We start from the raw sequence: 27,758 nt of genomic DNA, 5'->3' as shown, positions 1-27,758 counted from the left end.
CCCCTGGGCTAGGTAACTTCGGCATTTCGGTGCCCCTGCATAGCCTCACTATCCAAGGGTCAGGATCCACTGTCGTTTTCTCCCTACCAGGTCGGGTTCGCCCGTGAACACTAACTTTAACGTTACTAGCTATCATAGACTTTGTCCCGCATCCCGCGTGAGAGTGCCCACTCTGCACCCGAGTCCCCTAGGCCTCCTAGAAGTAATCTAACGATTCCATAGTCAAGTCCTAGCGATTCCAAAGCCTATTAGTACTGTACTTACCTGCTAGTAATTTCGCATTCCACTTTTAGAGTATATGGTTTTTCGTGCCCCTCGGGCATTTGTGTATACCGTGCTAACTTAAGTATTTTCGTAAGAGTTTTGTTGTGTGCCTAGCACCCTGTCCTCATAAAGAGTACAGGGCTGTTGTAATTCTAATAAATACATTGTTTATTTTCATAACACTTGTGTGGTGTCCTTTCACTGGGTGTTCAAGGGGTAATGTGATGGTAAAACAGCTGGCTTAACACGCCCTCTAGAGTCTTAGCCTTAGACTGCTCGTATCCATGCTACTAGGATAGCTGGTCTATAAGGTTGACTTACAACCAATCATCAATAAGGGTTGTTTGGACTGATATATAGTGATCACTAGAATAGTGAACACTGCACATCAGGCCAACTTCTCACACTGAGGGTCCTGCGGGAGGCAAGAAGGCCTAGCACTCGGAAGTGCTATGTTGCTAAATGGAAAAGGTTCACAATATGGTGCAGACAAGAAAGACTTCACAATAAAATGAAGGAGGACTCCACAGTGCTAAAGTACCTGACGCACTTGCTGGAGAAGAACCTTAGCTCATCCTCTTTGAGAGTTCACTTGGCAGCGATAGTCGCCTACACAAGGGGAGAGACTTGCAGGAGTTTCTTCACATCACAGGTGGTGAAGAGATTCCTAGAAGGTGCGAAAAGGATCGCACCACCCAAACTGGTGCCGCCACCTGCATGGAATTTGAACATAGTCCTAACGGAACTCATGAAAGAGCCCTTTGAACCACTTCACAAGGCCTCCCTAAAGATGCTAACTATGAAAACAGCTTTCCTGGTTGCAATAACGTCCTTCCGCAGAGTAAGCGAGCTTCAGGCTCTGACGCTACAAGAACCCTACATACAAATACACAATGATAGGGTTGTGATGAGGACTGACCCACACTTCATGCCGAAGGTGGTATCTAAATTTCACATGAACCAGTCTATACAGATACCGAGTTTTTTCCAAAAACTAACAACTGCCGCAGAGCGAGCTCTGCACACCCTGGACGCCAGAAGGGCAGTCATGCACTACATTGAGAGGACGAAGGGACACAGGAAAACAAAACAGTTCTTTGTGTCATTCGCCAACAGTTACATGGGAAAAGCAGTAACCAAAAAGACCATTGCACGATGGATCGCACAGACAATTCAACTCTGCCACAAGCGTGCAGGACAAGAGCTAGCAGAGGGGACACGTGCCCACTCCACTAGGTAGAAGGGCGCTACAATAGCCTTCCTGGCTAACACACCCACACAAGACATATGCCTGGCGGCAACATGGGCTTCGGTGCACACGTTCACGAAGCACTACTGTGTGGACATACAGATGAACAAGGAAGCTCAAGTTGAACAGAAGGTGCTACAGCACATATTCAATACCCAACGCTCATCTTCCACCCAACCGCCACAGAGATGAGAAACCGCTACAAAATCTATGCACAGCATAGTGAATCCAGAAAGATTCACGCTGCAAAACGAATAGTTTTTTTACCTGTCGGTGTAGTTTTGCAGCTTGAAGATCTTTCTGGATTCACTAGCGAACCCACCCACCTCCGCCAGAAAGATGAGGCTGGAGAGAGAAGAGGTGGAAATAGAGAAATTGGAAAAGACTTTGAAAGTACAAAGCGGTAAAATATCACCTGAATAGAACATTGCCATTACTTCGGAAACGAAAGAAACATGGAAAAAAAGAACCCAAAGATGGCGCCCAAGAGTGGGAGCTTCCGCAGGAAGCATGCCGACGTCACCGGAAATACACCCAAAGGGGTGTGACGCCGACGCCCACCTGGGCTACAAAAAAAAAAAAAAAACAAAGAAAAGACTACGAATCCGGACCCAACCACAAGACCGCGGAATAATGCACAGCATAGTGAATCCAGAAAGATCTTCAAGCTGCAAAACTACACCGACAGGTAAGAAAACTATTCGTTTGCCTCTCCAGCGTTCAGTGAACCTGCCAGGTGTAGAACCACCAGGAATATGCCCTGACCTTCCAGCCATGTCCAGAGGTGAAGAGCCTCTTGACATAGGGTCCATGGCCCCACCCCACCCTGTTTGTTGCAGTACCACATGGCGGTGGTGTTGTCCGTGAACACCTGCACTACTCTTCCCCGTACAGAGGGAAGGAATGCCTTCAGTGCAAGACTAATCGCCCAGAGCTCCGGAAGGTGGATGTGGAGCTATGATCTCCGCCTCTCCCATGTGGCCGCCCCATCCCAAATTTGATGCTTTCTTCACCACTGTGAACTCATGTTGGGGAAAGGAGAGGGATCTGCCTTTGACCCAATCCTGGGTCGTTAGCCACCACTGCAGTTGGTACACAGTGCCCTCCCAGATCTGGATGCAATCAGAAAGATTCCACTGATGCTGCGCCCACTGGAACTTCAGGTCCCACTGCAGAGCCTGCATATGCCACCTGGCATGATCCACTAGCAGGATGCAGGAGGCCATAAGGCCCAGCAGCCGCAGGGTCATTCTGACCGAAACCCGGGATGGAGGCTGAAAGATCAGAACCGCAGCCCAAATATCCCGGACTTGTTGCTTGGGAGGATAGGCCAGAAACTGTGTTGTGTCCAGAATCGCTTCAATGAAGAGGAGTTTCTGAGAGGGACTCACGTGTGACTTTGGCACGTTGATGGAGAAACTCAGAGAATGCAGGAGGTCCGCCGTAGTCTGGAGGGGGGAGATGACAGCCTGGGGCGAGCCCGCCTTCAACAGCCAGTTCCTGAGATAGGGGAAGACTGGAACCCCTGACCTGCGCAGATGAGCTGCGACCACCGCCATCACTTTCTTGAATACTCAAGGGGCGCTAGTAAGGCCGAAGGGGAGCACAGTGAACTGAAAGTACTCGTGGCCTAAAGTGAACTGTAGGTAACACCGATGGGCCGGCAGGACGGGGATGTGGAAATAAGCGCCCTGCAAGTCCAACGCTAACATCCGGTCTCAAGGGTCGAGGGCAGACAGGACCTGAGCCAGAGTCAACATTTTGAACTTCTCCTTCCCGATCAAGCAGTTGACGTTCCTGAGATCCAAGATAGGAGGCAGGCCTGTGTCCTTCTTGGGCACCAGAAAGTAGTGGGAATAACGACCACAACCTACTTCTGGGACAGGAACTCACTTGATGGATTCCTTGGCCAAGAGAGTCGTAACTTCCTGTTGGAGAAGGGTCAAGTGACCCTCTGACATGCGATGGAATTGAGGTGGCATGGATGGAGGGGTTGTCTCGAAGTGGAGGGAGTAGCCCCTTCGGACTATCTGCAAAACCCACCTGACCAACGCGATGTCCTGCCAGTGGGGGAGGTGATAGCGAATCCTGCTGCCCTCTGGCAACTGGTGGCCCTGGAGGGTCGGACTAGGAGGGTTTGGAGGCTGCTGCAGAGGGGGCACTGGTGGACAGGGCCGCCCGCTACCCTCTGACCCTCGATCGAACGTCCCCGCCTGCGCAGAGGCTGAACAGTTTGCGCAGACGTGTAGCTCTGGGCAGAACGTGGGGGGCACCCCTTGTGTAGGCACGAAAGGGGTGAACAGCGGACTGCGCAGGGCGGGTGGTAGCGAGGCCTAAGGATCTGGCTGTAGCTCTAGAATCCTTAAAGCGTTGAGTGCATTGGCCTCTTTGTCGCCAAACAGGTGATGGCCATCAAAGGGCATGTCCAAGAGTCGATTGGACATCCCCAGAAAAGCTATTAGACCTCAGCCAGCCGTAGCGCCTCAGGGCTACCGAAGTGGTAATCGTTCTGCCCAGCGAGTCGGCAGTGTCCAGCCCACATCGAATGGCAAACTTGGCTGGGTCTCTACCCTTGGCAATAGCATGGGAGAGAGTGGCCCGGGCCTCCTCCAGGCACTGTGGCAGCATGTGCGCAACCATATCCCACACGGAGTGGGTGTAACGGTTCAACAGACATGCAGTGTTCTGCGACCGCAGTCCCAAGCTGGCAAAAGAAAACCTCTTCTTCCCAAGATGATCCAGCTTTTTGAATTCCCTATCCGGGGGAGCGGTAGGGAATGTGCCCTTGGAAGTAGTAAATCTCAGGGGTAGGGTGTTGGGAGAGGAAAATGGGGTCGGCTGGGCGGTGGTGTCGGGCAATCATCCTATCCACAGGAGCCCCTGTGGCTGGGCCTGGACTAGGTGCCCAGAAGGATGTCTGTGAGGGCCTCATTGACCGGCAGCAGTGGCTCCGAAGAGGCCGCTGCCGGTTGAAGCACCTCAGTCAGGAGGTTAGTCCTGACTGCCACCGTAGGCTGCTTGAGGTTTAAGGCCTCCGCTGCCAGAAAGCAACGCCATTCCGTATGATGACACCTCTTCCGTAGCCACGGTAGGGGGAAAAAGCATGCCAAGGACTGATGAGGTGTCCTGACCACTGGCATCACCCAACTCTTCTCCAGTCCGGTTCTTCAACTGGTCTGCAAGAGGGTCAACAGACCCCTCCCAGTCCTCCCCAGCCTCACCTGGTTGCTACTCAGGGCGATAGGGAACACCAGGGTAGAACATGGACACAAAAGCAACGATCGGCGTCTGATCGGGCGCTGTCGGTCCACGTCGAGGTGGGGACACAACTGGCATCGGAGATGTCCACATTGGAAAGTGCGCCGGGGGAGGTGTTGTCAGTTCGGCCTGTGCCGATCGGGGTTGGGGGGGTCGAGGGGAGGTGGTCTCGTGCTCTGCGCAGCGTCCTAATATCTATAATTTAAAAGCCTTGCGATGTTTGAGTGGGGACTTGGCCTGGGATTGTTCTGGGTGCCAGAGAACTGTGGGCGCCCTCCACCACTAAGACCTCCAAGAACGTCTCTTCCCAGCCGGGCAATCATTAGGCGCTCCACGTATTGCTCCATATTATCTGTCAGTTGTCTCTGTGACACCTACAATCCATATGTTATTTTTCCTGGATCACGCTTCTAAATCTTCTGCCTTTGCTTGTTGAGTGGAGTATTATGCCCATCTTATGTACTGTCACTATCACATCTTCTGCATTGGACAGTACTTTCCACTGTATATAGCCTTTCTGTATGAATGAGAGGGCATCTATCTTCCCATCAATTTTCATCAGGCCGCCTTGAATGGCTGCAAATATCTGCTTCAGCTCAGTGTCTTTGGAGATGTCATTGGTCTCCGATCCTGATTCTGTGGCATTTGTACCAGCCTCTTGTGGCTTAGGAATCTTGCATGATTAAAATTTGAGCTTGGGATGGGCCTTGTCTGTCTTGCCCATATTGTGTCCCACCTATTTGGTGTACCCTGGCATGGGATAAAGTAATGGAACACTTTTCCCAGCGTTATGGTCAGTGCAGCGCCCCATAGTCTCACACGATTGTTACTGCAGATAGTTTAAGCGGGATCTGATTCAATCTAGTTTATGGCAGCAGCACCCTTCTGAACTCAGTCACATTTGGGTGTGCTGCTGATAAGGAGCCGCAGGCCTCTGGTACATCCAATCACCACTGTCGCCAGTCACACCTCTAAGTGCCAGCCCTCTCTTGCTCCTTGGTCTAGGTTGTCGGTGGAATCGTCCCAGCATGCATCCGACGTGCTCACATCGTGCTCTCTCCACTCTGGTTACCTTGATAGCTTTACTGTGGCAGTGAATTGGGCTGCTAGTCTGGAGCGCACGGGTCGCCCCACTGCTCCTTGTCCCGCTTTGATCACTGTCGCCGAAGAGACACTAGATCTGAACTCCAAAGGCTCCGCAGCAGTCCTCAATTCAGCCCTTTCTGTGGTGAACGTCGCGAGCCACGCAGCACCCGCGCTCCTCCGTTGTGGACTTCTGCACTCCACCTCGGTGCCTCTCTCTTTCTCGTCGTGATGATTGCTGTTAACTTTCGTGCTGCTGTCCACGGCGGTCATGTCCCCGCCCCGCTCTATTTGCCGCTCCAGGCAAATCTAGAGCAACAGGGTCTGCCACACTGCTCTCAGCGGGTAGGTCATGTATGCAGCTCACTCATGCAACAGCACCACAAGGCCTGGCCCACAATGCTGGTCCCACTGTAGTCCCGTTGTGTGCTACTGGATCTCTTTCACTACAGTAGGGCAGTCTTGTATGTGCAGAGATTTCTTGGGCTGATGCCCTCTTTTATGTCTAACCAGTAGATTTTGTTACAGTAATGTTGCCCTTATTATAGAAATCACATGTTGATGCTAAACTTGTGTGCAGTAGATGAAAATGTATTAATACAAACTTTTCTTTGAATAATTGTTCCCAGAAATCTCTTCTTTATCCTCATGTTTGTATTTGCATGGGCTTGCTCGTATGCTTCCTGTGCCGACTTCTTCTGCTGTCATCTTGTGGCACCAGTCCACCCCTTGATAGTCTTGTAGCGGTCCGTTGCAACCACCATATACTTCATAGTGTTCAGTCCTGCAACCCCCTTTGCAAATTATGTCCTGTTGCCGGTGGCGACTCCCTTAAGTGCCCATTTTTGGTCCCTCTTCTGCCTATCCTGCTCCTGTCCACTTGTGTGCATTGGCAGCCACCCCCTTCGTGCGTCCTTCTGTCCTTGTGCAACTGACAATTTTCCCCTCTGTTCCCATGTCTGCAGTTGGTTCACCCCCACCATTCTGTGACCCTCTGCATTGATTGCTCTTCTGAATAATCCCCATACATGTTCAGGTCTGCTCTGCTGGAAGTCCTTATAACACACATGCCTGCCCCTCACACAAACGCTCGTCTCTGCCGTGGTAGGCACTTATTTACCCTTTCCTACTGTCCTCTTGTTTGTGCTGCAGATTTACCCTTTTGATCTGCTCCAACCCATCTTCAACACTCCAAAAAATCACTCTTCTAGTATTCACTGCTCAACGTTCTCATTTGTCTTGTTCTTTCTTCTCTGCGCACTCTCCGGTGCCCCAAAAAATCCTATATTCTGACATGCTGTGCTCAAACCCCTTTCCCTCCTTTGGTCATCTTGGTTAATTTACACCCCTCCCCCTTCTCCCCACCCTGGTCCGCCCCAAAAAGCCTTACATCCTCTGGTTTGCCAAACTAGTTTTGTTCTTAGCTGTTCGAGGCATGTGGGCTGCTAAATTCATATCTTGTGCATAGATCGCCGCCTAGTGTTGGGTCGGGATGATTGCACATTGTTGTCCTGGAAGAGTCTTCGAAGTATCACGAGATAGGTGGCTCCTCCCCTGGACTACAGTGCGCATGGGCATCGACTCCATCCCCAGATTGCTTTTTTCCGCCATTGGGTTCGGATGTGGTTCTCGACGTCTCCGTGTCGGAACCGATAAACTTTGTTCTTAAGGCCAAAAGGCCTTCGTTACCAGCCTCGGTTTTTGCTTGCGCACGGTCTCGAGCGTCATCCGACTCTCTGAGCCGGTAATCTACGGAGTCTAGTTACTCTTCGCACTTCGAGGCCCTCTCGTCGCAGCAAGACCCGACGACCTTAACATGGAGCGGAGCCCGTTTAAGTTCTGCCCCGTCTGTGGATCCAAATATCCACACATCGATGTGCATCCGGTCTGTAATAAATGCCTGTCACCGGACCACAACGAAGACGACTGCATGGCCTGCTCAAAATTCAGGTCAAAGAAGACGCTCAAGCATCGGCGCGCGGCGCGCCTCGAGGCCCAGCGAGCGACACCGGCACCCGACAACATATTCGACCCTGCGGAGGAAGGCGGTAGCCATCATCTCCAAATTTCACCACCGTCGACGGAGGTCCAGTCCGATCCCGAGGAACAGGTCGAAGGACAGGACCAGGACATTGAATACGTCGAGGAGGTAGGGGACGACTAAGAAGTTTATGGGGCCGCGGAAGATAGCTCAGAGGAGGAGCTATGCCCCGAAGTCTATATTACACAGGCACAGGTCACGGGATCGCCACTCGGCCTTACCCACGACCCTGCACCGCTATCCCCGGCCCCGCATTCTAGCCCGGCCACGGACACTCAAGCGGAGCCGCCATCCAACGTATCGAAACCGAAACCTTCGGTTTCTACAACACCCAAGATGGCCGACGTCCAAGCAAAATCGAAACCGAAACAAGCGGAATCGACAACCTAAAATGGCCGACGTCCATCAGAAAACGAAACTGAAACTATCGGACTCGACAACATCTAAGATGGCCGACGTCCCACAAAAAATATCAAAGCCTGCTCCTTCATCGACTCCGTCCACCTCCGGGCCACAGAAGTCGAAGAAGGCTATCGAGCCAACAACGCCGCAGAAGGTGCACAAGGACTCATCCTCCAAGAAGGCCGTCCGTCAAGAGTCGGCATCTGTTGCTCCGGCACGGACGTCGAAGTCTGTTCACACGCCTTCAGACGCTCCTACGGCGCCTTCAACTAAACACCCCGTCGACAAATCGACTACAGGCCACGACCCAAAGGCCGCAGCCACTACGCATCGGCACAAAGATGTCGGAAATGCAGCATCGGCATCGGCGCAAAAGCCTACAACGGACCCGCGCCGCGTTGCGGCTGAAGAATAGTCAACGCAATTACCGTCGACACCGAGGGACTCCGACGCCACCGGACACCGAACGTCGGCTACCACACCCTCCGCCTCCTTCACTAAACAAGTCACCGACTCCCTAAAAAGGATTCGAGACAAGACTTTGTCGGCGACGGCTCCCACGCCCTCGGCTCCAAGAGAGGTTGACACTCCTCAGAGATCTTCAACCAAGCTTATTTACACTCTTCCACCGAAGGTGCCACCAAAGGCATTTGCACCTAAATCAGTGCCAAAGACTTCGTCTCCTTCGACGCTTCAAGCCTCAGAAGAACACTCTGAGCATTTCATCGATGCCCAAACAGGGAAACTGACCCTTTACAAAAGGAAGATCACTTCCCAACCACTGGAATCCTATGTTGTTCCACTAAAGAAAAAGAGGCAGGCACAGGACATTCCTGCCCTTATTGAGCCTATCCTACCACCACCCAGAAGAAGTCCATCACCTTCCCCAAACCAATCTGGGGGAGAGGGTGATGAGGAAGACGACCAATACAATTTCCCAGTGGACAATGACCCTGATGTTCAGCAGGACACATATGACGACACTGGGGACCAAGGTGGCCAGCAGGTGGTACAAGATCCACAGGGTTTTGGACCACGTACATCTCCAACAGAGGATTCTGCAGCATTTAATGCTTTAATCGAACGGGCAGCGGCAAATCATAATGTGGACATGCATGCTGACCCGGTGGAGGAAGATTTCCTATTTCACACTTTCGCTGTCTCAGAGAGAACAGTTAAAATTCTTCTGATGCTCAAAGGTGTCCTTAAACATGCCCCAGAGATCTTTAAAGAACCAACCAGGGCAAGAGTGGTGAACCCACGTATCGAGAAAAAATACAGGCCAGCACCTGGAGATCCTGTATATATTCGAGGACAGTTGCCTCTAGACTCGTTGGTGGTCGCAAATGCCCGCAAAAGGGCAAACTCCCAAACTACGGGTGAAGCTCCTCCCCCTGACAAGGAGTCGAAAGTGCTTGAGGCATCTGGCAAAAGGGTGGCTGCGCAGGCTGCCAATGTATGGCGTATAGCGAACACACAGGCACTATTAGCGCGTTACGATAGGGCGCATTACGACACCCTAGAACAGCTCCTTCAACATCTACCTGATGAGTATAAAGAAGCAGCAGAAATGCTCATACAAGAGGGAAAGCTTATATCAAACGCAGCAATAAAATGTGCACTTGATGTGGCTGACACAGCGGCTAGGGAAATTAACACTAGCGTCATGCTGAGGCGACAAGCTTGGCTTCGTATATCTGGATTTAAGCCTGACATCCAAACTACTATCCTCAACCAGCCCGTCAATCCTGACAGATTGTTTGGCCCAGATGTAGACACCACACTTGAAAAGATTAAGAGACAACGAGACTGCTAAGTCCATGGGGGCACTTCAGTCACAACAGTTCAGGGGCAGCACTTTTCGTCGCTCAGGAGCACGTGGGGTTACCAGAGGACACTTGGGTCAACAATCACAATTTTCAAAGGGTACTGCACAATCCTCCTACCCCAAGCAGGGTAGAGGAGGATACAGAGGTAACAGTGCCAAGGGCAGAGGAAACAACACCTCACGTTCCTCTGCCTCCAATAAACAGTGACTCTGTCACTGCCCCCCGACCATCCAACACCTGTCGGGGGAAGACTCCAGCAGTTCCTGCCAGTCTGGACATCCATCACAACAGACAGGTGGGTGCGAAAACTTATCCAATACGGTTACTGTTTGGAGTTAACGTCCACTCCTCCCAACATTCCCCCAAGGCACCGTCCTATGTCGGCAGAGCACTTGCACTTATTGCAGCAGGAGGTCTTGGTAATGCTGCAAAAAGGCGCAATAGAGCTCGTACCAATAGAGGAGGGCGGCACAGGAGTCTATTCCCTGTACTTTCTCATCCCAAAAAAGGACGGATCCCTCACACCTATTCTGGATCTACGCCCCCTCAACATGTATATACTGTCAGAACACTTTCACATGCTGACACTGCAACAAATTCTTCCCCTGCTAAACCAAGGGGACTTCCTAGCAACCTTAGACCTCAAGGATGCTTACTTCCACATCCCACTCCACCCATCCCACAGAAAGTACCTCAGGTTCACCATTCAGAACAAACACTATCAATTCAAAGTCTTACCCTTCGGAGTGACTACTGCATCCAGAGTGTTTACAAAGTGTCTGGCGACAGTCGCGGCGCACCTCAGACGGCAAAACATACATGTCTACCCGTACCTAGACGACTGGCTTGTTCAAGCGAAGTCGGAACAACAATGCGCAGCAGACATGTCCCACACTATTCAACTCCTTCACAGTCTAGGATTCTCGCTAAACTACCCAAAGTCGCACCTTCAACCAGCCCATCTGCGGCAGTATCTAGGCGCGACAATAAACACCCTGACTGCTATGGCTCAGCCAAACCCAGCCAGAATAAACAGCATTCAGTCACTGATCCAAAGGTTCAGACCGCCACACTCCCTACCAGCGAGAGTGTTCATGCAGTTGATAGGCATGATGGCCTCCTGCATTTTCATAGTCCCGCACGCGAGGTTGCACATGCGTCCTCTCCAAGAATGCTTGGCAAATCAGTGGACACAGGCTCGGGGACAGCTGACGGACCTAGTGTTGGTGACCGGTCGGGCATACAACTCTCTGCATTGGTGGAATCCACACAACCTTTGCAAGGGATGACCGTTCCAAGAGCCTGTGCCACAAATTACCCTGACGACGGACGCATCTCTCCAAGGATGGGGAGCTCATGTGCTCCACTACACTGTGCAGGGGCTATGGTCCACTCAATAACAGAAGTTGCACATCAACTACCTGGAATTGATGGCAATCTTCATGGCGATAAAGTCCTTCAAAGTACATTTGTGCAACAAAGTCGTGTTGATCCGGACGGACAACATGACAGCCATGTACTACATCCAAAAGCAGGGAGGTACTCACTCTCCACAGCTGTCTCATCTGGCTCAGAGCATGTGGAAGTGGGCCATTCAGAGGAACATCTTCCTCATGGCGGAACACCTCCCGGGCAAGGACAATCAGATGGCGGATCTGCTCAGCAGGTACAGCCATCAAATGCACGAGTGGGAGATACATCCATCAGTACTCCACCCGTACTTCCAGCAGTGGGGTCATCCAGAGATAGACCTGTTTGCCACAAGGGAAAACGCAAAATGCCAAAGCTTTGCCGCCAGGTTCCCTCACCCGGAATCGCAGGGGAATGCGATATGGATGAACTGGTCAGGCAAATTTGCGTACGCTTTTCCCCCAGCGCCTCTCATCTAGAGACTAAGAAGCAGCGCAGGCTGCCACGCTACCTCGCTGCTAAGGAAACTGCTTTTAATCATTGAATTTTAATACTGCATACTGTGTTCTTAATAATCTGACTACGAGATTACTTGTTGTTTGTGCATCCCGCTCGGACTCGTTCCACTTTGGCTGTGCCCTAGAGCGGCGAGTCCCTGAAAGCGGCACTTCCGCCCTCAGCGCTACGGGGAAGGGGATTGGACTAGCCGCCCTCGCCTCGTGGCTCCCCATAGGCTATTTAAGGCATGAAAATACGATCGCGCACATCTAGAGACTAAGAAGCAGCGCAGGCTGCCACGCTACCTCGCTGCTAAGGAAACTGCTTTTAATCATTGAATTTTAATACTGCATACTGTGTTCTTAATAATCTGACTACGAGATTACTTGTTGTTTGTGCATCCCGCTCGGACTCGTTCCACTTTGGCTGTGCCCTAGAGCGGCGAGTCCCTGAAAGCGGCACTTCCGCCCTCAGCGCTACGGGGAAGGGGATTGGACTAACCACCCTCTACAACGGACTATTTAATATGGGGGAGTGGCGGAGGCGCAGCGGACGGGCGCAGCGGGGGCGCCGACTTCGCGCCGAAGTTGCGCCTAAGTTAAGCCCGTCTGCGCCCGTCCGCGACCAGACGGGACCAGGGGCCATCTCCCCTGCTCCTAATCCCTTAAACCCCAGGCTGTACTATTCTGGCCATGCCTTGCGATCTCTCCGTCTCCCCATCAACACCACTTGCCCCTGCCTTCGGCCTATGGATGCTCCTACATCCTGCCAGGTCTGTTCTTTGACCCTGATTTCAGTACCCTCATTTACCCCTATCCCCAGTTCCATATCTGGGAAGCCCTCTCCAGGTCAAGTGCTCGCTTTCCCAACGCGTTATTCCACTGATTTTACTTTTTTGAGTCTGAATTGCAGGTCTCTGCCTAAGCATAAGAGGGACATTTTTGATCTTTTGGTCTCCGACAGTCCGGCTGCCCTGTTCCTCACAGAGACCTGGCTGAATGACTGTACGGGACCTGACATCGCAACAGCCCTTCCTAATAATTATACCTATGTGAGCCGTAATAGACAGGGTAAAGAGGGAGGTGGCATTGCCATCATTTACAAACGGACTTACTCATGCAAGTGGGAGGATTTAGTCATACCTAGTTGTGAAGCTGGCTACTTCAAACTATTATTGACTCCTAATTATACCCTCTCGGGTGTTTTACTCTATCGTCCTCCTGGCGCTGCCGGCGCATGGGCATCTTCCTTATCGGAAATTATAGCTCCTCTAGTGATGCAAACCCCAAACTTTCTTCTCCTTGGCGATCTGAACATTCATTTTAATAATACACTCTGTCCTATTAGTACACATCTGCTACAAGATTTAGCCGCTCTTAATCTTCATCTTCATAACATGGGCCCTACACATAAAGCAGGTAATTTACTGGATCCCATCCTTTCGAATCTTGACACCCTCACCTGCCTCCCTTCCAAACCAATCACCTGGTCCGACCATTACATTGTCGAATTTAACATCTTGACGTGTGCTATTGTCGATCCTCCAGTTTACATTCAGACCCTCAGACCGAATAGAAACTGGAAAAAACTCAATCTGCTACAACTGAATCGCCAGCTTGTTACAACCCTACCCTTTCTACCCAATAACATCACCATTAAAGATGAAAGGTCAATTAACACATGGCTATCTTCAGCCATTGACGTATGTCTTCCGGCCCGTAATGGAAAATTAAATTTTACCCACCCTCCCGCCCCCTGGTTTAATGACCAACTTAAATGTGCCAAATCTAAGTGTAAGAAACTTGAACGTAGATGGAGATCTGAGTATTCCCCCAAGGATAAAGAAATTTATAAAACGGAACTCCGATACTATCACTCCCTGTGTAAGACGGCCAGAGCAAGCTATGTAAACACCGCTATTTTATCAGCCCAAAATCGCCCTAAAGCTCTGTTTAGAGCAGTTCAAGAACTTTCGGGACAAACCAATTCACCAAAAGCACCCTGTTTGGATATAGATCAATGCAATACACTTGCTGAATTTTTCAGGGACAAAATAGATCGCATCTATGCCGGTTTCGATGCCTCTCCACGGGCATTGGTCAACCCCCCCAGTACAGACCCTGACACCACTTCTCCCCAGGACACTCTTACCCATGCCCATCACATTTTTATTGATAAATGGGACCCTATCTCGTTAGAACTCTTCTTTAAACTTATGACAAAAATCAAATCTGGCTCTCCATTTGATGCCTTGCCCCCTCAAATTTTAAGTACCCTTGATACTTCCGTTCTTTTACCCATTCTTGCCCTTCTGAACGCATCTCTGTTGGAAGCCACCGTGCCTGCAGCTTGGAAACATGCCATGGTGGTTCCTCTTCTCAAAAAAACTAACGCTGATCCTAGCAACCCTTCTAATTTCCGTCCCATATCTTTACTCCCTTGTCTATCCAAGATATTGGAAAAACATATTAACCTCTGCCTCTCCTCTCACATTGAGGATATGAATTTTCTTCATCCATCCCAGTCTGGTTTTAGGGCGGGATTCTCTACTGAATCCACCCTTTTAGGTGTCACAGAGGCTATCAGACAGCAGGTGGACAGAGGGGAGACGGTGGCGCTTATCCTGTTGGACTTAAGCGCGGCGTTTGACACCGTCTCCCACGATATCCTCCTCTCTACCCTAAAGGCCGCTGGCATCCATGGCACGGCTCTAGCCTGGATCGCTAGCTTTTTGTCCGCACGTACTTTTCAGGTTTTTTCCCCTACGTCTGCCTCCACTGCCCTCCTGTCCCCACACGGTGTACCCCAAGGTTCTATCTTAAGCCCCCTTTTCTTTAATATTTATGTCAGTCCCCTTGCCTCTTTGGCAGAACAATCTGGGCTTTCGATATTTTCATACGCGGACGACACCCAAATCATTTTTTCTCTCTCCTCTAATAAACACGCTCCCTCCTCATCTCTTAGATCCGGGCTCATCAATATTGCCAACTGGATGCAGACCCATAAATTAAAACTCAACGGTGACAAAACCGAACTCCTTTTATTCAGTCCTGACACCTCTCTCTGGGGCCCCAAGCACTGGCCGCAGCAAATGGGTCCTCTGCCGGCTCCTTCTGCCAAGGCTCGCAACCTGGGAGTCACTTTTGACAACCAGTTATCCATGAAGCAGCATGTTGTGAAAGTCTCAGCCACCTGTACTAACATCATGCGGTGGCTGAGGAAAATAGCATGGATGCTCCCGCCAGACACGCAAAGAACTGTGGTCCAGGCATTGGTTACCTCCAGGTTGGATTATGGCAACGTGCTACTCCTTGGGGCTAGCAAGGAGGTAATACGTAAACTACAGGTGGTGCAAAATATGGCAGCTCGCCTGCTTTGCAACCTGCCCAGAACTGCCTCTGCCACTGTTTCCCTGCGCAACCTTCATTGGCTGCGCATCGAATCAAGAGCAAAATTCAAAGCCCTTTGTTATATGCACCGGATTAAAACAGGTAACTCCCCCTCCTACCTCTCTAGTTTGGTCCATCCGTATTGTCCAGTGCGTACTCTCAGGTCCTCCTCTCTTGGCACCTTTTTTGTGCCTCGTTTCAAACGCACCAGAGTGGGTGGTCGCTCCTTTTCCTATCTGGCGCCATCACTCTGGAATTCTCTCCCCATCGCTTTGCGATTTGAAACCTGTTATTTGAAATTTAGAAAAGGCCTGAAAACTTGGCTTTTCTCTGCCTAATTCATCTTCTTCTTGTCTCCCTGCTTCTTTGGCTCTGTTAGCGCCGGGAAACCCCTGGGTATCTGTGCGCTCTATAAACTCAAATATAATAATAATATAATAATTCCGCTGGTGGCAAGAAAGCTAAAGCAACACTCGATGACTCTCATCCTGGTTGCTCCAACATGGGCACGCCAACCATGGTACACCACGTTTCTAGAACTTTCCCTGGTACCGCATCAAAGGCTGCATCTCACACCCAGCCTCTTGACGCAGAGCCATGGCGACATTCAGCATCCAGATCCGCAAAAGATCAATCTGGCGATCTGGCTCCTGAGGTCTTAGAATTTGGCTACCTCAACCTGCCTCCTGAATGCATGGACATCATCCGTGAGGCAAGAAAGCCCACGACCAGAGCTTGCTATGCTGCAAAATGGAAGCGGTTTGTCATTTACTGTACAAACAACAATATCAACCCGCTAGATGCATCCATTCCTAATATCATCTGCTATTTGTTACATCTTTACAAATGCAATCTGGCGTACGCTTCCATTCGGATACATTTATCCGCCATAGCGGCTTACCTCCAGAATCGGCAGCACCTCTGTTTTCAGAGTGCCTGCCATTAAAGCCTTCCTGGAGGGACTGAAACGAGTCATTCCTCCTAGAACTCCACCAGCTCCTGTGTGGAACCTCAATGTGGTCCTCACTAGGCTGATGGGCCCACCTTTCGAGCCACTGCACTCATGCGAACTTCAGTTTCTAACATGGAAAGTGGCTTTTCTCATTGCTATCACGTCGCTCAGACGTGTTAGCGAGCTGCAAGCGCTCACGATCCAAGAGCCATTCATCCAAATACATTCCAACAGGGTAGTGCTCCGCACTAACCCCAAATTCCTTCCAAAGGTGGTGTCACAGTTTCATATCAACCAAACTATTGACCTGCCTGCATTTTTCCAAAACCCGCAAACGGTAGCAGAAAGAATGCTTCATACATTAGACGTTAAGAGGGCGCTAATGTACTACATTGACAGGACACAACCCTTTAGGAAGACACAACAACTTTTTGTTGCCTTCTCAGCACAACACAAAGGCAACCCCATTTCCAAAGCAGGAATAGCCAGATGGATTGTTAAATGCATCCAAATCTGTTACCAAAAAGCTAAACGCACTTTAACAATACCCCCAAGGGCGCACTCTACACGCAAATTGGGGGCCTCCATGGCTTTCCTGGGGAACATTCCTTTAGAAGACATTTGTAGAGCAGCCACATGGTCTACACCACACACATTTACCAAGTATTATTGCGTAGATGTGCATTCCAAACAGCAAGCAGCTGTAGGACAGGCTGTTCTCAAGACACTTTTTCAAGCTTCTGCAGCTGGCACGGGCAACCGCCCTTAATGGAGGAACTGCTGTGTATTCTATGCACAAGATATGTATTTAGCAGCCCATATGCCTCGAACTGAATATGCTACTTACCAGTATGCATCTGTTCTTGGCATGTAGGGCTGCTAACATTCATATCGCCCGCCCTCCTCCCCGGTGCCCGTAGCGGCTGCAGACACTCTCTTGCATTCATCATTAGCATGGACATCCTTTACACTTTTCACTCCATCTTCTGCCACAATGGCGAAAAACAATCTGGGGATGGAGCCGATGCCCATGCGCACTGTAGTCCAGGGGAGGAGCCACCTATCTCAGGATACTTCGAAGACTCTTCCAGGACAACAATGTGCAATCATCCGGACCCAACACTAGGCGGCGATCTAATGCTAAGATATGAATGTTAGCAGCCCTACATGCCAAGAACAGATGCATACTGGTAAGTAGCATATTCATTTCATATGCTCCTTTGTGCTCTAATCGTCTACTAAAGCACTTATGCCTCGAACCAGCATTTCTTGTTCTAGCTGTAGACTTAGTCATAGCTTTATTTCACTCTGTAATCAAGCTTCTTTGTGGCTCCCCCAAGCCCTCTGTAGTTTCCTTTGCCTTTGTCCTTGTCTATTCTGCCTTTCTTTCAAGTCTTCTCCTTGGGTTAAGTGTGCTGCTCTACCTCTCAGAAGCTGAGCCAGCCCTCACTTTCGTTCTTGTTTTGTTTTGGTGTAATGTCTAGCTTTATTTGCAGCTCCTTCAGCAGACTACGTCCTCTGGGAACCTCAACAACCTGAGCGGCCTCCACCCAATGGGAGGTGAGTATATCTGCTACATATAAGGAAGATGTATGCCGTAAACACTATTTGGAGATTTCTTGGATTGCAGCAATCTTGTTTATTTGCTGGTCAATAGTAGTCTTGATTTTTGATCCTCGTAGTTTTCTTCAGTTCTTGTATTGCCCTTATTTAATTTGTAATATATCCTATTTTATTCTCCCATGTCTCTTTGCTGATTATCATGTAGGTCTTTTACTTATAGTTGATGAGGCCCCTCAATTTTCTTCTAACCTTTTGCCATTTATTTGTCCTATTTTATATTTCATTTTCTCTTCAGTACCTATTATATTGTAGAATCCAAATAGCGCTTCATTTTACTGACAATGCCATAAAGCTTCATGACTTGCAATGGGTACCTGTCCTCATTTGGAAATACATGGTTGAAAAGGTGTTGGGTGTCGTTTGCCCTAAATGGAAGGTGTTGAGGTGAGATGCAGTGAAGACTGTCCATCCCACTTGGAGATGGTGGTATGCATTTGGGTATAACCTTTTACTCCAGTATTGGAGCTTTCATAGCTGAATCATTCCCTGTCTTCAAGACGGGAGTCTCCGGTATATAAAAAAGCAATGCTTAGTGTATAGCAAACTGAAAAGAGGCCTAGGCCCCTTTCCCTTTCGCAAGCCATAACCCTCTGTGAGAAAGGGCACTCTTTCTTGCATGGTATGCCCCCACTTTTTGCTGAATTACTGATGTGCTTTGACTGAGTGTGCCCTGGGCTCCTGCCAATTGGGTGCCCAGGGCCTGTGTTCCTTCCCTAAAACTGTATTGAAGCTAAAACCCCATTAGCATCTCTGGCCACATGTCAGCTCCTGGTAAATGGTACCCTAGGTACCCAGGTCATTGTGACCAGAGAAGCCCCCTAAGGGCTGCAGCACTTACTGTGCCACCCTTAGGGGCCCTGCACCCTGACACCCACAGAGACACTGCCTTTGCAGGCTGAGTGTCCTGGTGCAGAACTAAACAAAGAATCGATATGGCACACATGCCTGTGTGCCATGCCCACAAACCCACTGCCCTGGCATACATCAGTCACCCCTCTAGCTGGGTGCCCTAAGCCAATGGTGTGGGCACAGGTGCATGAGCCCTGTGCCCCTACAGTACCCAGGACCATTCATGGGCACTGTAAGTGCATTGATGCCATTAAGAGTATATGGTGCTGGGAGGTTGTCATTACGAACGCCACAGCACTATAATGGCTACATTGAACTGACAAGTTTGATATCAAACTTCTCAGCCCATTAAACCCACGCTGATGCCACTGTGGGATTTAACGTAAAATGCACTACAGAGTACATCTTCGAGATGCCCCCTGAAATCTAACCTACTATCCACGTCTTGTCTGAGAGGCTGCCTAGGCTGCCACACAGCCGACATGGTGCTGGACCCCTTGGGGGAGAGCTCCCGCTCTCCTGGGCCTGCAACAATGCCAACCTGGGAGAGTTGCTAGGTCTCCTTGTGAGAAAGTGGCTCTATATATACTGTACTAGAAGGCAGTACAGTTTGTATAGAGTCCACAAACCTCAGAGGTATAACAGAGGTTAAAGTCATTGCTGACCTTACTCTCCAAAGTGGTAGTTTGGTTGAGCAGTAAGGCAGTACCAGAGGACCGTGTAAAGCATTTGTTGTACACACTCGGTCAGCAAAAGGTTTCACACACTCAAGGACTGAACTCCAGGCCAATTGTTATTATATCCTTGGATATATTTTTATTTTTAGAACCAACAGTTGTAAAAATATACTTTTCAAGTTCTGAGTACCCTCATGGAAAACTTTGCAGAGGAGCAATACGTTTGTACACACAATAACCACAGGTTAGCTAATAGCAATACAGTTCTGAAACACACTCTAGCATTGAGCTCAATGGTTTTCATAGGAAAGTATAGTTGATTACTTTATGGATTACTTTGGTAGTTCCAGGACTAGATCTTGGATTTAGTCCTGGGGTCTAAGCTGAAACCAGATTAGCAAAAACGTTTGGGAGGAAATTCAGGTTACAGGTAAAGTACGATTGCGTTACTTTTGTAGCCCAGCACTAGTCTCCTAGGGCCAGCACTGGGGGCTTAACTCAAAACAGGTAGGTAATTGCGTTTCAGTATGTCGTACGATTTTTAAAGAATATTTGCAGGTTCGAGGCATGTGGGCTGCTGAATTCACATCTTATGCATAGATAGCCGCCTAGTGTTAGGTCCGGATGATTGCACATTGTTGTCCTGAAAGAGTCTTCGAAGTATCACGAGATAGGTGGCTCCTCCCCTGGACTACAGTGCGCATGGGCATCCTCTCTATCCTCAGATTGTTTTTTTCCGCCATTGGGTTCGGATGTACTTTCGTAACTCACGTTCGGAATCGATATAAAACACTTTTTTCAAGGCCAAAAGGGCTTAGGGGCGTCGGTATTGTCTTTCGTTCGGTGCCACGTACTTCTTCCAGTTCTTCAAACCGGACGTCGAAGGCCGATTGCCTTTTTTCGACACCAAAGGCCCCATCAACGATATACGATGGAACGGAGCCCGTTCAAACGGTGCCCCGTTTGCAACTCAAAATACCCTCACATCGATGTGCACCCGGTGTGCAATAAATGTCTATCACCGGACCACGACGAGGCCAACTGCATGGCCTGTTCTCGATTCAGGTCGAAGAAAACACTTCGGCGCGCAGCGTGACAGTCGGCGCGGAAGACCGCGCCCGACCCAGAGAACATCTTCGAGGCTGAAGACGACGAGGGCGTGGAAGAAGAGGATCCTGATCAACAGTCGGATCCCGCGTCGGAGCAAAACTGAAACTATGATGAGGACGAAGACTACGTCCACGATGAAGACGTTGTCGAGGTAGGAGACGACGCACAAGCAATCGGAGCCGTCGATGACGACTCAAGCCATGAGCAAGGCCCAACCGCAGTCGCGGGGCCCGGTAATGACACTGTACCTTCCAAGGCTCAGGTTGAGGCATCGCCGGAAGGCCTTAGCCAAGATCTTCATCCACATTCTATAGCCCCGCTTCAAGGCCCGGCTAAGAATATTTCTAAAGAGCCATCGCTCGATCAACCACAATCAGCGGTGAAATTGAAACCAAAACCGACAGAAGCTAAACCGAAACTGATAAAAAGTCATCGGATCGACGACTTCGGATCCAATCAAATTGAAGTGTCATCAACCCCTCGGGGTCAAAAGGGGGTGTCGGACCGAAGATCGGATCGACAAAGCCCATATCTAAAGTCAAGAACGTCACGCTGACGCCGTCGACGTCCAAGTCCAAAGATGGCAACACTGACAAAGGACTCAAGTCTCAGAAGACTATCAATCCGAGCTTCAGGCCTCCAAGCCACTAATGGTCAAGGCCTTCGAGTCGAAAACCAAACTCGACCCGAAAGAGCATAGCAAGTCGAAGCAGAAGAGCGTGCCTGCTGCGCACCAAGAGCTCGAGTCGACGCATGGCCACGAACAGCATCCTGATAAAACTAAGTCGGTCGCATCGAAGGCGGCGCCAACCTCAAAGCAGGTCAGTCTGTCTCCAAGGCCTACACCACCACTAAAGTACGGACTGCCCCGACTGCGCGCCCTAAGGCTTTCCAGCTAGAAAAAAGCACCGACACAACAACAAAATCGTCTGTGGCCTCAAGGCCCCAGCCCATGGAAGAGGATGCGCCATCCTATGATAATCAGTCGAAACTTTTCATCGACTCACTATTTATAAACGAAAGATCATTCCAGAAAATCCTATGGGGTCATACAAGATACCACTCAAAAAGAAAAGTGACTCTGCTACTTCACCTGCTCTTTTTGAACCTATAGAGTCCTATGGACAGGAATATACCTATTCTCCCACACATACCACTGAGGATGATAGGGCTCATTACGACACGTTAGAGCAGCTACTGCAACACCTGCCTGACGCTTATAAAGAGGGAGCAGAAATGCTAATACAGGAAGGGAAGCTAATTACAAACGCATCCATTAAATGTGCGCTAGATGCGGCAGACACAGCAGCTAGGGCCATCAACACAAGTGTGATGCTCAGAAGGCATGCCTGGCTCCGTATCTCTGGATTCAAACCAGAGATCCAAAAACTTTACTCAATCAGCCAGTTAACCCTGACTTTCTATTTGGTCCCGATGTAGACACGACCCTAGAGAAAATTAAGAAAGACACTGTGTGAGAAGTTGGCCTGATGTGCAGTGTTCACTATTCTAGTGATCACTATATATCAGTCCAAACAACCCTTATTGATGATTGGTTGTAAGTCAACCTTATAGACCAGCTATCCTAGTAGCATGGATACGAGCAGTCTAAGGCTAAGACTCTAGAGGGCGTGTTAAGCCAGCTGTTTTACCATCACATTACCCCTTGAACACCCAGTGAAAGGACACCACACAAGTGTTATGAAAATAAACAATGTATTTATTAGAATCACAACAACCCTGTACTCTTTATGAGGACAGGGTGCTAAGCACACAACAAAACTCTTACGAAAATACTTAAGTTAGCACGGTATACACAAATGCCCGAGGGGCACGAAAAACCATATACTTTAAAAGTGGAATGCGAAATTACTAGCAGGTAAGTACAGTACTAATAGGCTTTGGAATCGCTAGGACTTGACTATGGAATCGTTAGATTACTTCTAGGAGGCCTAGGGGACTCGGGTGCAGAGTGTGCACTCTCACGCGAGATGCGGGACAAAGTCTATGGAAGCTAGTAACGCTAAAGTTAGTGTTCACGGGCGAACCCGACCTGGTAGGGAGAAAACGACAGTGGATCCTGACCCTTGGATAGTGAGGCTATGCTGGGGCACCAAAATGCCGAAGTTACCTAGCCCAGGGGCTGCAGCTGCATATGTCTCAAAAGACGTCGGGAATCCTCGTTGCCGGACCAGGAGCCTGGAAGAAAAGATGCTGGCAGGCGACCAGTGAAGATAGTTCGAGTTGATCCAAGCCTGGATCTGGAAGATGGATGACACCTGAAAGCAGAGGGGACCAAGTTCGTGACTACTAGCCAGTAGTCAGTGGGCACCAGGAGGGCACCGGATGGTAGTCACCTCGACTAGGTGAGTGGGCGACGCTGGCTCTGCAGATCTCACGGACCAGGAGGAGTTGTCGGCGACCAGGATGGAGAGGCGAGCTGTCCCACGATGGATGAAGCTGTCGGCGTCGAAGAACCCAGGATTGGGCAACAAAGCCTTGGCTAATTCAAGCCCACGCGGTGGACTCAAAATGGCGTCTTGAGTGGACCAGGAGGGTCCGGGGTGCTCCTCTTCTGGAAGGGAGCAAGGGCCAGTCTGGAGCAACCAGACCAGCAGCAGTGATGTCGTCGGGCGTCGTTCAGAAGGCCACAAGCCAGCGGGCTAGTAGCCAAACAACGCGGTGAGCAGCAAAAAAGCAGAAGGGCCCCACGCCGATCGTGGAGATGCTGGGGGGCTGATCTTCGGTGCTGGAGCTGCTCAGGGTCGGGGCTTCTCGGACCCCAAAGCACTCACCAGGAAATTACTCGGCGGGCTTGCTGTGCAGAAGTCGTGCAGTCTTGGCAATAGTCGGTCCCTTGAGGTCTCGTCGCACTCACGGTTCTCAGCTTGGCTGTAGAGGTGAGTAGAGGTCGGAGGTGCCAGGGAAGCCGGGTCTTGTCGAGCTGGGCAGTCGGATTCCGGAGGAAGGACTTACAGCAGACCGCAGTGTTCTTGCGATGGTGCCTGCGGATGCAGGGTGACTACTCCTTAGCCACAAGGGAGAATCTTGAAAAAGGAAATCTTGAAGTCCTTTCGTAGAAAGTCGTGTCTTGATTCCAAAGATGATCTAATTTGGAAGGGGGCCTGCTCCTACCTTTATCTGGGAAAAGGGGGCTGGCACGCGACTAAGTCCTGCCCTAGGGGTGGGACCAGGGGGGGGGTGGTTACACCCCCTTCCTTGGCGGGCTTTTCCCCAGCACAGGGTCTGGAGTGTCCCTGGAACTGGTTCAAGCCAGCCTATGCACAGTGAGCACCGGGGTGCCACGTGCAGTCACCTTCCTCTGAAGCCCTGCCTACCTACAATACACAAAATCCTGTCTTGGACGGTGCTGGCACCGCCCCTGGCAGGAAACCCTTTGTCCTTATCTCCTGCTCTGGGAGGACTCCCAGCAGCAGGAGGGCAGACTTGTGTCTCGGTGGCAGCATCCATTTTGTGGATGCTAAGGCTCTGTCTGACTTTAACCGGGGTTAGGGGTTACATACATGTCGTGTCCCTCTAGAAGGGTGGAATGCTAACCCCGTCGCCAGAATTGGCGAGGGGTTAGTATTCCAATTCGTATGACACCTTACTCGACATGTTTTGATAAAGCGATACCAGAGTTGGCATATAACCGCGAGGATTAGAATGCACTTAAGAGTATATGGTATGCGATATCATGGAAACGGCTAAGGGATAGATCCCGAAAGCCGCAGACAGGCTCAGCTCATGCCAGAGCACCATCTCACACGATTCCAAGCACTCTGCCTTCAGGATTGTTAAGGCCTGCCATAGGTGTGACTGATAGGAGATCTGTGTGTCCATTTTAGGGTTAGATATAGGTATACTATATCTAAAGCAAAGGGTGAGTACACCACCTTGCCCCAGCTGTCGTGCAGCCAGTTGTGTCAGTTTAGTTAGTCAGCCCAGGGGTGGCATAATTAATGCTTCAGCCCCTGGGAGACTTCTGGGTACACCTCAGCCCTGGGTACAGGGACTTGGAGAGGGCCCAGTGCCAATTCAGTACCTGAGTACAATTTGGATAGAGAGAACAGCTAGGCTGTGGGTCTGATTAGCAGGCCCACAGCCGGGGAAAGTCGTAAACCAGTGCAGCAAAAAGCAAAAATCTGGGTGATCATAGGATTGCAGAACCTACTCTCCTACACACTGAGACAGCCAAATCCATGGGAGCTCTGCAGTCACAGCAGTTCAGGGGCGGTTCCTTTCGTCGCTCCGGTAACAGGGGAGCTTCTAGAGGTCAAACATCACAGCAAGCCCAATACAACAAAGGAGGAACACAAACCACCTATAACAAAAGCAATAGGGGTGGATACCGTGGGAACAGCACCAAAGGCAGAGGACGAGGAAATAATAATGCCAGATCCTCCGCCACCAATAAACAGTGAGGTCTTGTCACTGCCCCCAGACCATATCACACCGGTCGGGGGAAGACTTCAGCAGTTCCTGCCAGTCTGGGAAGGCATTACCACAGACAGGTGGGTGAGACAACTTATCCAATACGGCTATTGTCTAGAACTAACCTCCACCCAACATACCCCCAAGGCACCGTCCTATGTCCGCAGAGCACATGCACTTATTGCAGCAAGAAGTCATCTGCATGCTGCAAAAAGGGGCCATAAAACTCGTGCCTTTAGAACAACAGGGTACAGGGGTGTACTCACTGTACTTCTTAATCACAAAAAAGGACGGGTCTCTCAGGCCCATTCTAGACCTCAGGCCCCTGAACCAATACATCCTGTCAGAACATTTTCACATGCTCACTTTGCAGCAAGTTCTACCATTGCTCAGTCAGGGGGATTTTCTGGCAACCCTAGACCTGAAGGATGCATATTTCCACATTCCCATTCACCCCAGTCACAGGAAATATCTCGGGTTCACCATAAACAACCAGCATTACCAGTTCAAGGTCCTGCCTTTCGGGGTCACTACGGCCCCCAGAGTGTTTACCAAGTGCTTAGCGACGGTGGCTGCGCACCTTCGGAGACAACACATCCATGTCTATCCTTATCGAGACGACTGGCTTATCCAAGCGAAGTCAGCCCAGCAATGTGCCAGCCACATGTCCAGCACAATTCACCTGCACAGTCTAGGATTTTCACTAAATTACCCAAAATCTCATCTTCAACCCGCACATGTACAACAGTACCTAGGCGCGGAAATAAACACCCTGGCAGCAACAGCACAGCCAAATTCAGCGAGAATCAACAGCATGCAATTGCTGATTCAACAATTCAGACCCCATCGCTTACTCCCAGCGCAAGTGTTTATGCAGCTGATAGGCATGATGGCCTCCTGCATCTTCATAGTCCCTCACGCGAGGCTACACATGCGTCCGCTTCAGGAGTGCTTGGCACGACAGTGGAACCAGGCTCAGGGACATCTAAAGGACCTAGTGTTGGTGACCGGTCGTGCTCATAACTCTCTGCATTGGTGGAACACACAAAACCTTTGCAGGGGACAACCGTTCCAAGAGCCTGTACCACAGATAGTGCTGACGACGGACGCATCTCTCCAAGGCTGGGGAGCGCATGTCCTCCATTATACGGTGCAGGGCAAGGACAACCAGATAGCGGACCTGCTCAGCAGGCACAGCCATCAAATGCACGAGTGGGAGATTCATCCATCGGTGCTACAAATGTATTTTCCAGCAGTGGAGTCATCCAGTGATAGACCTATTCGCCACAAGAGAAAACACAAAATGTCACACCTTCGCCGCCAGGTTCCCACACCCGCAGTCTCAGGGCAATGCGATATGGATGAACTGGTCGAACAAATTTGCGTACGCTTTTTCTCCAGCACCGCTCATAATGCTGGTAGCGCGCAAACTGTGGCATCACTCAATGACACTCATCCTAGTTGCTCCAACATGGGCACGACAAGCATGGTACACCACGTTCCTAGAACTTTCAGTGGTGCCTCACCAGCGACTGCGACTCACACCCAGTCTCTTCACTCAGAGCCGTGGAGACATTCAGCACCCAGATCCGCAACAGTTGAGTCTTGCAATATGGCTCCTGAGGTCATAGAGTTTGGCTACCTGAACCTGCCCCCTGATTGTATGAACATCATCAAGGAGGCTAGACGGCCTACAACCAGGGCCTGCTACGCGGCAAAATGGAAGCGTTTTGTCATTTATTGTTCCAATAATGACATAAATCCGCTGGATGCATCAACGCAAAACATCATAGGCTATTTATTGCACCTATACAGATGCAATGTGGCATATAGTTCCATCAGGATACATTTATCTTCAGAACAGACAGCGCCTTTCCCTTTTCAAAGTGCCTGCCATTAAAGCTTTTATGGATGGACTCAAAAGAGTAATTCCTCCCAGACACCCGCCTTCGCCTGTCTGGAATCTAAACATTGTATCTCACGAGTGAAGAGGTTCAAAAGGTGGTCCCATTAGTCTTGTGAGAACTTTTTCTCACATGGAAAGTGGCTTTTCTAGTAGCGATCACATCGCTAAGAAGGGTTAGTGAGCTGCAAGCCCTCACTATTCAGGAGCCTTTCATTCAGACTCATGCTGATAGGGTAGTGCTGCGTACCAACCCTAAATTTATGCCTAAGGTGGTGTCCCAGTTCCACATTAATCAAACAATAGAACTGCCAGTATTCTTCCCAAATCCAGATTTAGTGGCAGACCGAGCACTGCACACAATAGATGTTAAGAGCTCTCCTGTATTACATAGACAGGACAAAAGATTTCAGGAAAACTAAACAACTGCTTGTTGCCTTCTCTCCACAGCACAAAGGCAACCCCATTTCCAAATCAGGTATAGCCAGATGGATCGTTAAGTGCATACAAATCTGTTATCAAAAAGCTAAACGCACATTAACAGTTCCCCCAAGAGCGCATTCCACACGCAAGTTAGGGGCATCCATGGCTTTCCTAGGTAACATTCCTCTAGAGGATATATGCAGAGCAGCCACATGGACCACCACACACACATTCACCAAACACTACTGCGTGGATGTACACTCCAAACAGCAAGCTGCTGTAGGTCAGGCTGTTCTCAGAACTCTTTTTAAGACTGCTGCAGCTGGCACGGGCAACCGCCGCTAAGGAGGGTACTACTATTTAT

The 27,758-nt window shown here is 50.0% G+C and overlaps 1 protein-coding gene across 7 annotated transcripts in view; it reads left to right on the top strand.

The window, feature by feature from the left end:
* The window catches only part of CELF1 (CUGBP Elav-like family member 1), a 427,681-nt gene that overhangs the window by 246,172 nt on the left and 153,751 nt on the right, over nt 1-27,758 (top strand). For 4 of the 7 annotated variants that reach the window (XM_078684500.1, XM_078684496.1, XM_078684501.1 and 1 more), the window contains exon 9: nt 17,860-17,935. In XM_078684500.1, the coding sequence (XP_078540626.1) occupies nt 17,860-17,935 (76 nt within the window). The remainder of the gene's footprint in view (nt 1-17,859; nt 17,936-27,758) is intronic. The other 3 variants (XM_078684502.1, XM_078684498.1, XM_078684499.1) reach the window with 1 other exon arrangement.

The sequence above is a fragment of the Lissotriton helveticus genome, chromosome 3_2 (genome assembly GCF_964261635.1).
Source record: "Lissotriton helveticus chromosome 3_2, aLisHel1.1, whole genome shotgun sequence".
NCBI lineage: Eukaryota > Metazoa > Chordata > Amphibia > Caudata > Salamandridae > Lissotriton > Lissotriton helveticus.
This window is presented reverse-complemented; position numbering and strand designations above follow the sequence as displayed.